General features: G+C 34.4%; 1 protein-coding gene across 12 annotated transcripts in view; it reads left to right on the forward strand.

Moving 5' to 3' along the window:
- The window catches only part of CSNK1G3 (casein kinase 1 gamma 3), a 91,734-nt gene extending 80,304 nt beyond the window's left edge, over positions 1-11,430 (forward strand). For 8 of the 12 annotated variants that reach the window (XM_011358308.2, XM_011358303.2, XM_023529594.1 and 5 more), the window contains 2 exons: positions 489-512; positions 9,015-11,430. In XM_011358308.2, coding sequence (XP_011356610.1) covers positions 489-512; positions 9,015-9,069 — 79 coding nt within the window. In that variant the 3' untranslated portion in view covers positions 9,070-11,430. The remainder of the gene's footprint in view (positions 1-488; positions 513-9,014) is intronic. The other 4 variants (XM_011358310.2, XM_011358309.2, XM_011358314.2 and 1 more) reach the window with 2 other exon arrangements.
- Positions 11,431-15,070: the final 3,640 nt, after the last annotated feature.

Consider the following 15,070-nt stretch of genomic DNA (forward strand, 5'->3'; position numbering starts at 1 on the left):
TCCTTAAACTATGCATGTTTGAGATTTATAGTCTTGTAGAATTATTTCAGGAATTTTTTTTTCCACGGACCAAGTGCATGCAAAACAAATGGTATGCTTAATGTTTTAATCACTAAGTTTAAAACAGTGCGATTTCAGTAAATATTTTAATATACAAAATTAGTTATTTAAGAACTATGATCAGATTCTTATTTAGAATCAACAGCATATTTTTAGCTGCTTATTTTTAGGAGTGTTGATGCATAAAAGTTATTGCTGTACTCATTTTTTTTTCTGTAAGCATATGAATAAATAATTATTAATTTTATATGCTGCATGCATTAATATTAGTTTTAAATTAGTTTTTTGTGAATGTAAATTATAATACTGTTTGGAAAAAAATAAGCATGAAAAACAATGTGATAATTTCAATGTGGGCTGTTTCTGATGATCTCTCTCTCTCTCTCTCTCTTTTTTTCCTTGTATTTTTTTGTTGTGTGTGTGTATAGCTGCCAGAAAGTGTTGAACATGTGGTGAGTTCCCAAGTGTAGGCAGGCAGAAATAGCTCCGTTGACTGTAATTTGAAAGATTTAGCACCCTATTGTGTTTTTTAAAAACATACCTTTCAACATAGAAATTTTAATTTGTGAAAGTTGTTCAAAAGTATTTGATGTCATTTACATTAGCTCTGAAAAGCAAGAAATAATTGTTTGAGGAGCTCTTTTGCCTGCTGCAACTTTTCTGCTTACGTGACATAGATTTGGGGGCACTTTTTATTTGAGCAGTTGATACACCAACCCTGCTTGTGCTTGTGTTTTTGTTTTTTAACACAGAGGCTATATTTGCTATTTTAAATAGAAAGACAGGCTTTTGCCTTAAGGTTTCATTTTTCCTGTTTGTAATTGTTCAGTACCCATAGCAAACCCCCACTACACCCCAGTAGTATCACTAAGAGTATTTCATTTACTACCTAATTATATTACTACTAAAAACACATGGTATACATTGATAAATTTCATGATAAACTATAGTTAGAGATTGTTATGAAAAATCCTAATCTAAATAGTTCCTGCAGATATTATGAAAAATAACATTCTTCTTAGTTGTAATAATGTCAAATTTAACTATGTTCTGTCATTTGCCTTTAGATATAAATATATATCTAAAATGCTTTTCTCAGTTTCAGGACAATTTTTGAATCAGCCTTGGCGTAAATTAAAAAAAAAAAATGCTTACATTAATAAATTTTGGGACATTCTACTCATATCCAAAAGGAACTTTACATAATTTCCAAAATAACGCTCCTTTGCTGGCTGCAAGATAAGGAAACTTGTGGATATTTCTTTTTAAAGAGCAATGATTATCCATTTAAATCATTGTTTTGACTATAGAATTTATTGGCAGTATGACTTAGTGGATTTTGGGATAGAATTAGTCAGCCACATCATTGTGCATTTTTATGTCAAAAATAAAAACAAACAGTTTATGCCTGTTTGTGCAATCCTAAGCAATTATAAAAGTAGGGCGGCAATATGGCAGATTAGAATGCACGTGTCCTTTGCCATTAAATGGGTTGTAGAATCCTACTTCTGCCACTTATTTGTTACCTTTTTCAAGCTTGTTTCTTTTTCTGTTAAATGTGATAAAGGGCTGGTATTTTGTCTGATATGTGGCAGGTACTCAGTAGCTATTATCATCCCTATTTATTTCTCTACTTCCAGCTACCAGTGGCCTTTCTCATCTGTGTTCTTCCCAGGCTTGTGCTTCTTCTATCAGTGTCCCATATATTTTCTTCCATACCCACAGCTCTTCACTGAAACTGATGGTTCTATGTTCACATCCTTCTAGAAACCTGCTTTCAACCAAATCTATTATATTTTTCCATTTATTCATTCAACAGTTTCACTGCTTGGATTTCAGAAATATCAGATACTGCCCTTGCCTTTAAGTTGAGTACACACCAGCAGGGAAGATTGCAGTTGTATTAACATATGTCAGTATACGATAAATACTACGAAAAAGGTATAAAAAACATGTTAGAGCTTGTAAAGAAAATAATTACTGACAGGGTGATCAGAGAATGCATTCTGGAGGTGGCTTTGAAGAATAGCATAGTAATTTATTTAGTTGAGATGGGCATGGGTGTGTACATTTATGGGTTCAGGTTTCTATATGTAGGCGTTGGAAGATCAGAAAAAAGGAAGTGGTGGGAAGACTCTTCCTAAAGGAAAGATTCTCCATCGCTTGGAGCATCAAATCCAGATTGCTTGGCATGGCACCAAGGCCTTTCATACTTTTTATAGTCTGGCTCCTGCCTACCTTTCTCAGCTCTATTTTCCATTCTGAAGCCTATGTTCTTTTGGTTCAGTTCTGCCATTGATATATGCTACTCTCTTGATCAATTTCCCAATTGCTGAAACTTCTCGAATTTCTTGAAAATAAGGGCTTTTCATCTTCAGATCCCCAATGCCTAAAACAGTATGCCTCAATAATTTATTACTAAATACCTGACTAAATAATGTGGTATATCCATACAATGGACTATTAGTTGACAAGATTAAAAAAAAAAAAAAAGAAATAGAAAACATTATGCTAAGTGAAAGAAGTAGACACAACAGGCCACATATGATTTCATTTATATGAACTATCCAGAACACGCAAATACAGAAAGACGGAAAGTATACAGTGGCTGCCCAAGGCAGGGCAGAGGAGTTTGGGGATGCCCGCTAGTAGTCATTGTGGTTTCTTTATGGGGTGAGGAAAAACGTTTAGAAGTTAGATAGTGGTGATTATGGCTGCAAAACTATTTGAATGTATTAAAAACCACTGACTTGTATACTTTAAAATGGCAGATTTTATGATATATAATTTATATCTTAATAAAGCAGTTATTTTTAAAAAATGGATTTCAGTAAAGCTTTACTCCAGAAATCCTCAGAACTTCCCTAACTCTTCACGAGGTAAAAACTCTCTTTAAATGCATAACATTTTGTCTGTCTTTTAATGAAGGTTATTCTAACACTCCGAGAAGTTTATTATTGCATTCCTCATACCCTTTTAGTCTGTGATTAAGAAATGTGAGTACGATTTCCTTTTCTAAATTGCATCTTATGCTGGCTTCTCTACTCTTTTCCACCATTTTATAGGTAGCTAGGAGCCTGCTTAGAATACTCTTTCAGAATTTATTTCTAACTTTCTCTCTTTCTTACTTATGATTGGTAGAGTTCCCTTTCACCCATCCCATTAATTCAAATATATTCTACAATGGACATTTTAAAGTCTCAAGTTTCCTAGAATAGTACCTCATAGGGGGGAATATATAATTTCTAATGATGGAAAATACTCTCTTCCCCCAAGTATAAAGTGGCTCCTAATTAGTAATGAGATTTTGCCTTTTTTACTGTAGTTGAGAATAATTTTTCAAGGCAGTGATTCAAATGATAGCACCCTCATCATTTCTTCCAGGAATTAAAACAGGGCTTCCTTTATTTGAGTTACTGACTTTTTAAGCAGTATGAAATCATCCTTTTTTTTTCCCTTTGTTTCTCCTTTTCCCTCTATAACATTTACTGAACAGTTATTGTGTGTTTGGTAATACGATAGTTATGAAGAGACATCAAGGCCCTTATGTTCCATTAGAGAAGATAGTAAATATACTGATGCTTTCTACCAAGTGGTTCTCTGCTCTGGCTTCATATCATAGTCGTCTGGAGAGTTTTAAAAATATGCCAGTACTTAGGCTGCAGTATCAGAGTTTCTGATTTAATTGGTCTGTGGTGGCGTCTAGTTACCATTATTTTTCAAAAGCTTCTAAGGAGCAGCCAGGATTCAGAATCATTAGTCTATTCCAAGGTATTATAGGATACAGTGTTGTTGGAGTTCAGAGACTGGATACTCACTTCTAGCTGTGAAGGTCAGAGAAGTCTTCATGGGTAAGGATACATTTGCACTGGTTCACAAAAATTAGTATGACTTGGCAGAGGAGACGGGTAGAAGGAGTCAGAGAGAAGAGAATGAACAACAGTGTGGAGCAAGGAAAGAATGGGGCAAGTTCGAGGAGTGACTCATGCAGGTATACAATGTGTGAATACTTTACTGGGAACTGGGCTAGGCTGAGCATCCAATTTCAAAGGATCTTCATAGCCAGGTTAAAAAAAAATTGGCATTATCTTTCTCACCACAAGAAAACAGCTATACATTTTAAGCCAAGAAATGGTATAATCAGATTGAACCTTAGGAAAATTAATTTGGCAGCAGTTTTGAGGCTTATGTCACTTCCTGGGGTTCATCAGATTGCAGAAAATCTTCCTTCCTTCCTTCCATAGTTTAGGCTGCCGGGAAAGGAAGCCTAATGGAGAATGAGACTGAGAGGAGAGTGGAAATAGTTGAAACCAAATTGTAAGATCCGTGTGGACCTAACGCCATAGATGCTGGAGAACCATTGCTGAGATTTAAGAGGAAAGGGGCGTGGCCATAGTTTAATGGGAGAAGTTTGGGTAGCAGATTGGAGAGAGGGAAGACTTAGACTGAGAAGTCAGTTAAAAGGCTCTTAGCAATGGTGGAGGCAAGAAGTTCTGATCCAAGCCAGCTCGAGAGGATGGAAACATTTTGAAAGTCATTTCAGACATGAGGGAATAATTACATATGGATGAAGAAGGAGAAATTGAAGATGAGGATGAGTCCTCGGTTCCTAGTTAGAATAGCTATGTGGGTAGTCTTGCTCCTGATCTAAACATTTCTTGCTTAACCAAATAGTTCCTCATTTTTAAAATCAAGCGATCCAGAGATAGGAAATTATGTTTCAGGTATAAATTTTAAGGTGAAAATTTATTTGTCAAAGAATTAAAGATTCGTTGTCATAAATGACATTTTCTGTGTATTCATCAACTCAGATGAGGAGAGGCTAGGTTCTGCAGTCCTCAGTGGGTAGGGTCTGGCAGGTTGCCAACAGTCTCTCAACTAATGGATGAGCCAGTGAATCATTGTAGAAGGGGCAGATAAGAACTTCAGATCCGGACAGAGAAAACATCAGCTTCTGAGCAGATTTGTGAGAAGGAAGTATCTGACAGATCCAGAAAAACAAACCAAATTCTAGATGAAGAAAAAGGCAATGAGGAAATGATGGTGCAAAGTGTTTTCATAGTTTAGGACTTTGATCCATTACGGTTTCTTGCTTCGTACCTCAACAATATTGAAAGCAACAACCTTAGAGTTAATCAGAAGCAGGCCTTAACATTTATTCCCAAAGGGTTTGACAATAGAGATGTGACTTCAGTGCTTTTAGGCGAGCTACCAAAAATGATCGTGTCAGAAGCACAAACTTGACTTATAAGAGCGTATTGGCTAACTGGAACCACATAAGGATTAATCAAGAAAAAGCCAAGGAAAAGAGAAGCATTAACATTTAGAAACATTTAGAAGCATAAATATCTGGTAAGCTTAATCAGTTTCCCCAAGGTAGTTGTCAGTAGTTTAGACCTGAAGAGACCTCAAATGAGTTATGAACTAGTGTGTAAGAAAATGTAGCCACCGAGCAGCAAGAACGGAAAATATATTTTAAAATTTTAAAGATGTGAATAGTTTAATAAAAGTGGATAATTTAATTTATTGAAAAAAAAAATAACTTGCTCACATTATATGTGAGCACTTCAGTATATGCTAATTCCTAGAATCTTTGCTGTTACTTCCAGTTGTTATTACCAGTGACTTTTTTTCTCTTTTCAACCATACCAAGTGTTATAATTACATTGTCTCCTTCTACTGGTTTTCCTGCACTCTTATAAATTGACGGCATGGTGCCCACTCAGTATCTCCAGTGTTCAGCTGAGAGCATCTGGGCCAAGCCTCACTGGAAATGGAGGAGCAGGAGGAGTGACCTGGTCGTTATGTCTAGAGAGCAGTGCTTCTTCGGAATTCAGACTCATTTAAGGATGTGGTGCAAACCAGTTTTTCCCCCAGAAAAACTTCCTCAGGCATTAAAATCTGTATATTTTATGAGGGTTTACTAGGGTATGTGGCCCATAAGAACTCTAGCTTTAGAACATGGGTTAGAATCTTGACTGGGTTTGTACTCTAGGAGTTAGTTGCATTTATGAGGCTAATTGTTTACTTCTTTATTCAATAATATTGAGGAGCAACTTTGTGCCCATTTGTGAGATGTATCTGTGAGCAAGATCTTATGAAGCTTACAACCTAGTGTAGGCAAATAATTATGTAGGTAAATAAAGGAAATTTAGATTAGTACTAAGTACTTGGAGGAAACTAAAATAGTCATGTGACAGTGGTATGGGAGCTTCTCATTGTTTTAGATTGAGAGCTCAGGGACTGGAGACAATTGAGATGATACTTGATGATTTCTTAATCATCAAGACTATAATTTATATGTTTTGGTAATGACTTAAGAAATCAGCCACAATGTTAAATATCAATTTTCTTCTTAATTTCTGTGTGTCATATCTTGAGAGCATCTCTATTGTCCCTTCCTTTGATTCATTCCCATCGCATAAAGCAATGCTACCCTCTGGTGGTAGTGAGTTTAATAGCATGCCAGCTTAATTTGTAAATCTTTAAGGTTGTATGCTATTTAGTGGGGTCTATTTCTGAAAAAATAGATGTCTTCTTTAGATTGCTTTTGAATTTAAAAGTCCCATACAATTATAAATCATTTGAAAATCTTATTTAGTCTGAAATTCTTTGAATGGTTTTCTGCGTTCAATAATTCTTACACAATTGAAGGAAAGAGTACCTAAGAAATGGGAAGAATTCAACTCTCAGAACGGAAAGCATATTAATGGTACTGGAAAAATCAAGCAGGCAAGGTGAATTGCTAATACAAGTGTGGAAAACCTGGGACTTGAACTTGTTCCTCAAAACATGTATTAAATTAAAGTCCCCATTTCAAAAGGCTTAGTATACCTTAAAACACTTTTTCAGTAGATATGTTTTAAAACAATGTGTTTTGGAATTTGAAAAGACAAATGACAGTATTTAGGAACTGTGAACATTATTAATAGACTTTATATTAAACAATCAATAAATTCCCATGGAAGTATGACTATATTCTTCAGTTTAATATCCTAAATATTTGGTCTGTTTCTTCTAAATACTAATGTCTTAGTATTTTATTTTTGACAATATGGACATTTTCTTACTCTCTTCTAAGTCTTTAATTGAAAGATTCTTTTTGGAGTAATTGTTTTCATCTCTTAGAGATTAATTTGACTTGAATAATTTTTTGTTTTGCTTTTTATTTTAGAAAATTTAACAGATTCGAGAAGATAATAGGTAGCTGACAGTTACAGATAAATTTGACTTATTTTTCTAAATCTAGAAAAAATCTATTGTACTTAGATTCTTACAGTGGTAACTCTTTTCAAGGCCCTTGATTGGGTAATTTATGTCTGTTTTTTTCTGGTAGTCATATCAGTAAAAGTAAATTCATAAAGTTTGATAGTTGAGTCTTTATCAAGTGAGGCATACAGGTTTAAATTATTCACATTTTATAGTCTAGTCATTACGTACTGTTTGAGTGCACTTAAAAAGTGCAATTGTGTAATTCAGTTTTGAATGCCCCACAGTGGTTTCATAATCATGGCACAAATCACAATAAGTGGTTTGGAATTATTTTTGACTAAAGATAATATGGGTAGAGAAATTGTTAATTTAACTGAACAGCGTGGATTTTTGTTTACACTTATTTCACTAAAAGGTAGAAAAGATATCTAGCAATTATTTCATCTTTTATAATCTTTTGCCAGATAGGACACTTAAAGCTACATGGCCTCTATTATGCTTAGCTTGAAAATGTTGTGTTTAATCTTTTTATGAAGGTGGACTGGTAAGAATTACAGGGACATCTTTATAAGGTCACGTTATGTACAGGCTTTGAATTGGCAGCATTTTGTTGATAGAATCACCATGTATATAATTATGCCTTGCTTTTATTGCAAAATACAATTTATACATTTATACACACACACTGGATTTCAGTGGAGAAACAAGTAGAGGCTTTCTATATGTAGTACCTGTCATGTTGATATTCTGATAGACTGACTTTTTTTTTCAATGTGAAAGGGGAAAAAAGTCAGACCTTTACTTGAAGAAGTGCCAGACCTTTAGGAAAAAGAAAATACATATACATATATATACACGCATGTGTTATTTTGTTGGTTGCTGATCAGTGATTCTTATTCTCATGAACTTCCAGTTCGCACCAGCCTTGGCATTGCTCTGCATGTGTTTCATTTTCTCATGACTAGGAGAATTTACTGTGGAAAAAACTAGTTCTCTCAGGGATCAACCAAGGAGTAAAAATCAGTATGATATTTCCTTCATAGACTATGAAACTGAATCACCTTGATTATGTTATTTTAAATGTTAAATATACGTTTTACCTTAATTAAAATAACTGTAAGTTTGACCTTCTTTAACACTTAAAGAATTAAAAAGTGCCAGTCTCAACATTCTTATTCTATTTAATGTATTTTCTCTCTTTCACTTCGTAAATATGATGGAAAATGTTTGCTGAAGAGTATATTTGAGATTTCTCTTTTTAATTTTAATTCTTAATGAAAATAAAATCCCCAGTATTAGGATCATTATTGCTTTTCTAACAATGGCTTCAACAGTTATATAAGAGCATCAGAAAGAAACAGAGAGAATGCATAAGATGAACTTTATGAAAGTATGCCATGGCCAGAGATTAACGAGTATCCAAAGTAAAAGATGGTGGGCCGGTTAGTAGGATTCAGAACCCCATAGCTTCTCAGTCAGTCTTGGTGCAAAGCCTTTTCAGTTTAGTGGCTCTTTTTAATGTCGCTTAGAGTGTCTTGCCATTCCCCAAAGGCACGTCGATGAAACAATAGTAATAACTGCCATAGTTTCACTAATATTTATGCTTCCTTGGCATGTTCACTGTTTATCTTGCACTAGCCTATTGCTTTTTATGACCATTTAAATTAATATGATAGAGTCAGCCTTACTTTGTGACATTTTTGTACTTTTATAATAAAAGAAGTATTTCCCTCCATCTGCAGGTGCTGCTGTTTTTTCAAACGAAGGAAAAGGAAAACCATACAGCGCCACAAATGACTCTGGACACAGACAGATCACGGGGAACTACTTATGTGTTCATCTGCTGTCTTGTGATTAAAATCATCTCCGTAGTGACCACATATATTTTCAAGGACCCACTCTTAGAAACAAAAATGTCATACTTCCATACTTCATTTTGTGGTTGTCTTCATATTTTTTTTCTAATTTAACTTTTATGGAAGCTTTAAAATTTTGTCAAAACATGAGTGCTTTGCCCATCAGTGAATGGAATGGACCAACGAGGTAGTACTGATGAAAACAGTTCTATAGAACATTTTTCAGAAGCTCTCCTCCTGTCGTAGAAAGCAGTACAGTATCTATAATGTCAACCAGTTATATACCTAATCGGTTTTTTTTTTTTTATAACTTCTATAGGAGCATAATCAAATAAGAAGTTTCTCCCCAGTGGATAATGCAACAGAGAAAACAGAGTTGCCCAAATATTTAAAAGTTATTCCTTGAGAAGTTCATTTTTGGTGTGACATCTGCATTGATATCAGTATTACTGATGATGGTACTGCTATTCGTGAGTCATATTAACATTCTGTGAAATCATGGTACAGTCACTGCCCAGAGGTACTGAGGCAAAAAGCTCTGTGGGTTCGGCAGATGGTAGTGGTCGAATGAATCACAACGTGGTAAATATGAGCTCTGCTTTTGTTGCACCACTATGTGAAGCGCAGTGTTGCCGAAGTGGCAAAAGCGCTTATTTTATAAAATGCAAAATACTCGTATAATGTAACTTTATGCTTCCAGATAATAATGTATACTCGACAGCAAGAGATGAATACTTTGAGAAATGAGATATGTTGGAGTTTTTTTTTTTTTTTTAATACACTAAAAAAAAGAAATAAATGTGAATCTCATTGCAAGGTAAAAGCTGAAGTCTAAGGAGATCCCGCTGAAACCTACTGCTGAATGATTCCATTCTCCCGTAAGCAGAAAACTTTGGATGTGCCATGCAATGGTGTCTGTTTATTAATTATTTGCCCTTTGGTAAAAAAAAATCCCCAGCAATAAAAACTGGGTCACTTTGTTGCCCTCTGTGCACATTAGTCTCTTGTATTCAACTTTGCTGGTTCTCTGGAATTTTCCTACTTTTTAGCATAATTTTGATGATTGAAAACTATTTTGGAGAGGATGGGTCAGGTGCTTTGCCTCCGTAGTCATTCGAAGTGCCTGCATATGAACAAAGTAATGGTTTTGTAAAAAAGGAAACCCGTTCCACTTTTCAGCTATCCTTTGTTTTAAGCCATAAAAACACAGGTATACTTTTGTCATATTCTTCCAGCCAGAATTTTCAAGAAGAGTTAAAACAAAAAGACTGGTTAGAAAGATAATTAAATTGTTAAAATCTCATGTTCACCTTTCATTTATAAAATTGTTACTTCTTCCATGCAGCCCTTTCTTTGTCTCTAAGTTTGTGCCTCCAGGCACACTTATTTATTTTTTTTGTCTCAAGGTAACATTTAAAATGTGTAATTAAAGTAAATAAATCTACATTTTTGACTTCATTATTGCATTTACAGGGATTTAATTGTACTTTGTAATTTATTTTTCTTATTAGCCAAAAGTTCAATGCATTGTTTTTGATGAATTAGACACCCATATGAATACTGCAAATCGGACATTGTTTATCATTGTTGCTCTTAATCCTATGAATGATCTTTTTTAAGTTCTTGATTTTAAAGGCCTACACTCAGCCTAGAATACATTTGCTGTATAATTTGGTCAGCCGTTTCCATCTTATCTATTTGTATACTGTCACGATGTCTTAAACTACAGGAGTCACATACTGAATTGTTATTTTTGTTTGCTTCGTTGCAAGGTAGATGGATGTTTTGGCCATTATAATGTGAAACCACTTCTTTCTTTACAGTATTTGACCAAATTTGTGTGTCTATGATATTTGTAAATACATGCGATATCTGTATTTCTTATAAGCCTATTTAGTTTTATTCTCAGTAGGGTTTTTGGATTGTACAGTGTTTATATGATCTGAACTCCTTATACATAAGAAGGTGTGTATATTAATTCAATTATGGACTTAAAATATTTTAAAAGTATAAATACCCTTATTTGCTGCAAAGACCAGTGTGTAGACATTTGCTTTTTAGCAATATTTTTAAGTGCTCCATTTTAATGCCAAGAAATAAATCTTTTGGCAACACAAACTGGTCAATAATAGGTAATGCAGGTATGTTCAGGTTAAGCCAACAACGTTTTGCATTTTTATGCTTCTTTTCTGTCAACACTAATGTCAACATTGCCTGAATGTCTGAATAATGAAACACACCCCTGTTTAAAAGTATGTAACTGAAAAAGAAATAAAAAATAAAGGTAGTTTTTTTAAACTTGCTCTTTCCCCTTTTCTCTAGTCGTGGGTAAAATAATGCCACTCGCTGATTTGAGATAGGAATTTTTAAAATTCAGTTCATTTAGTTTAGTATATGAGAGAAGCAGAGCTAAAAGAATATGCTTTTTGTTTTTGTTTTTGTTTTGCTTTGTTGGAACCCCTTGTAAAGAGCACATCTCAGGAAGTATCTAAGGTCTCTTTAATGCAAGTTAAAAACATTTATTTTACACTTCTATGAAATACTTAATGGAGCAATTAATTAAAACAAATGTCACTAATCAAGGAAAATACACAGAATCATTTTTATTCCTTTTTAGGAATGAAATCATAGTATTATGTTCACAGAAATGAAATTAATCCAATTTCAAGTGAATGACTACCACTGCAGTTGGAGAGCATATATCTGTGACAGTATCTCAAAGTTTATCATCGTTCCGGGTGCTTTAAGGGATTCACAAAGTGGTATTAATGATGCTCTGTTTACTGAAAGATGCTACAGGTAAGATACGGCAAAGTAACATACTTTAAGCACCAGCATTTAGAAACAATGGAAAGATCTGAAGATGAAACATAACGGTTAAAAGGCCCTGTCTAGAAATATCTCATTTAAGGTTGAGCTTCAATCAATGGTTGTGTAGTTGCATTAGTCAGCACCCTTTGAATTGCAAGTGATAGAAACTTATCTTGGCTTAAGCAATAGTGGTGTACACATTACCACATTTAGCTCAAAAGTCCAGGGATAAAACTGGCTTCAGACATGCTTGGTCCTGGGGCAAATTCTGTAATCTGTGTTTATCTCAGTTTTGCTTTCTACCCTGCCGTTTGCACTGTCAGGGAGACTTTTTTTTATGTGTCATGGTAAAGTAGCCGCTACCCAGCAGCTTCAGACTTCTCTCTTAGCAACCTCAGCCAAAACAAAGGGCAGTTTCTCTCAACAGTTTCAACAAAATCCTGAGACTGGTATCTATTCCTTCACTGGTTCACATGCCCACACCTGAGCCAAGTACTATGGCTAAAGGGATGCTGTTCTCTCACTTTCAGAGGACACGTTAGACTGAGAAAGAGGTGGTGGAAGTGTTGCCCAAAAAGAAGGGAGGGTGTTGTTACCGGAAGAAGAGTGAATGGCTAGCGCACAGGCAAAGCCAGTAGATGACTGCTGTCATGATAAGAAAAAACAGCAGAGGTAAACCTAATTGTTTTAAATTAGAAAATACGGAGACTTATTAATCTGAATATATTAGAGATCACATATAGTGAATGAGTACTGCATTTGAAAAACGATTTGGGCTCAGGCAAAAACAGGTCATAAGTACTTTATTTGATGTGTTTTTGTTTAGTAAAGTTTTAAGGTTTTGTAATAGAACTGGGTTAGTAGAATCAAAAACTAATTTTTCTTCTAGAGTACAAATAAAATGGAATTATAAAGCTTTGATGTTATTCAGGATAACCAGTTTCTTCTCTGCCTAGCACTCATGCATATCCACGTTATTTTCTTAGGAAGTTTATAAGACTACGTAAATCATAACCAAAGAAAGGACTACATATAGAAAAATTACCAAGTAGTTTTGCTGGGATATGAAATGGTTTTAGAAAGGACAATTGTCTCTAGGGATGTTTACCATACTGTGATTTTATTTAAATAGGAAAACACTCCTGCAGTGCTATAGACTTGGGGTCGGCAAACTTTTTTGGGTAGAGTTTATACTTTGGGACAAGAGGCAAAACTGAGGCTTTTATATACTCATGTAATGAGAAAGAAAACATTTTCATTAATTTTTTTATTGATGGAATTGAAAATATGTATTAACACTTGAGTACAAGTTTTTTGTAATACAGGTCTACTAATGATAAGAATTGAATTTTTTTGAGGGGATAATATTTCACTTAATTGGAATTTGACATTGATTGCAAATGTATATGTGTTATGCTGATCTGTGATATGATTTTACGTATTTCATCTATGAAAATGTCTTCACACAGATACTACTAAATACTCAAGTGTATGATTTTAATTGAGCATATTCATAATTTGGAAGATATTTATAGACTTCCATTAGATATTTGCTTTTTGGCATATGCAGATTACTCACTTTTTATTGAAGGTCAGGTGGATATTCTTCAATTGTACAGTTAGATTTTGAAATATAGAAATTTCCTCTGTACCTCCATCGAAATCTGCAAGTACAGCTGGAACTGTAGTTGAGTTGGTAAATACATCCACTGCAAATTTGGGAGAGAAAATGGAAACCTTTATGCTTATTTTAACTTGATGGCATGGGAAGTGTATAAAGCAGCTTGACATGACTTGTGATTTAAACAGCATTAGTTGTCATCATAACTTTGTTGCAATATAAGTTTCACACATAAGTGTTGTTTTGCCTTAAGAAACATCAAATCTACAGCAAAAGCTAATTTCCAAAGCCGTTCAGTTTTTGTTAATAATAAGTGAGGGTGATTCTCACGTAGAAAAATGTTATTCTTGCTGAGCTCAAAAATCTCCAATTAAACTTAGTCACTGACATCAAACTGTGTAGCTAGGCAAGTCAGGATGTTCAGTTTTTATTTGTGACATAGGGAAGTTGTGATGATTAAGACCACAACAGTGAATGAAATTCGTCATTGACTTTACTAATTCAATAACAAGACAGATTCAAGTGTCTTCTACAAGATACCTGCTGATGAATAATACGAAGTATGAACATTGACTTTAATCATCTTACATTTTCACAAGTTTTGTAAATTTGTCCAATTAACTTTTTTCTACTCCACACATATTTTTATCACCATCAGTTGTTAACACTCCTTACCAGATTCCACTTCAGTTTGCACTGATTTGGTGTTTCTCAAGCTCTTTAGAAATACTTTTAGTTGTTCCGTGGAGACTTGACAGAGGCTAATTCTTGAGTCACTTCAAACTCACCACTGGCTTCTCTACTAAACAACTAGAAATAACCTAGAAATAAAAGGCCTTGCAAGCCAAGAGGCAACAAGCGTTTAGTGAGATCAAAGAGAATAGCTAATCGGGAATTATTAATTCATGCAGAAGCCTGAATAGCGTTCTGATTAAGAGACAAAGGCAATATGTACTTATTTATGAGAAAAGGAAGGGGAACAATTACATCAATAGAAGGAAGGCATTTCTGTTGGTGCAAATAACAGTGATGTTAATTCTAAACAATGTTTTCAAATTTCAGTCCAGTGGTCATAATAACTACTTTTTTGTTACCTTTGCAAAGTTTTTTGGGACACAAGTTTGCTTAGGCCCAGTCCAAAGGTTGTTTTGCCCTGTTTTAATATTCCAAAGATTTGAGGCATAAGATGTGAAAGGCAGTTTCTCTGGCATGGCAGATCTGGCTCCATTTTAAAATGGCTCTGTTTATTTTGTTGTCTACATTTATGTCTATTGACTCATCAAAAACGAAGGAAAATTACTTGAAATCCTTTGCCTTGTTTTTTAGTTGACTGTTAGTGTCTTCAAGTCTTCAAGTAACTGTCCTTGTTAAAAAGCTAGTAATCTTAAACAAATTTATTTTCTCTGGACATATTTTCTGGCTTCTGCAACCAAATGCAATTTAATTAACTTTAGCTCACCATCAGTAAATAGCTTTCTTGGCTAACATGAGCCACTTGGAACTAATTTTG

This window comes from Pteropus vampyrus, unplaced genomic scaffold, assembly GCF_000151845.1.
Source record: "Pteropus vampyrus isolate Shadow unplaced genomic scaffold, Pvam_2.0 Scaffold39, whole genome shotgun sequence".
In the NCBI taxonomy this organism is placed as follows: domain Eukaryota; kingdom Metazoa; phylum Chordata; class Mammalia; order Chiroptera; family Pteropodidae; genus Pteropus; species Pteropus vampyrus.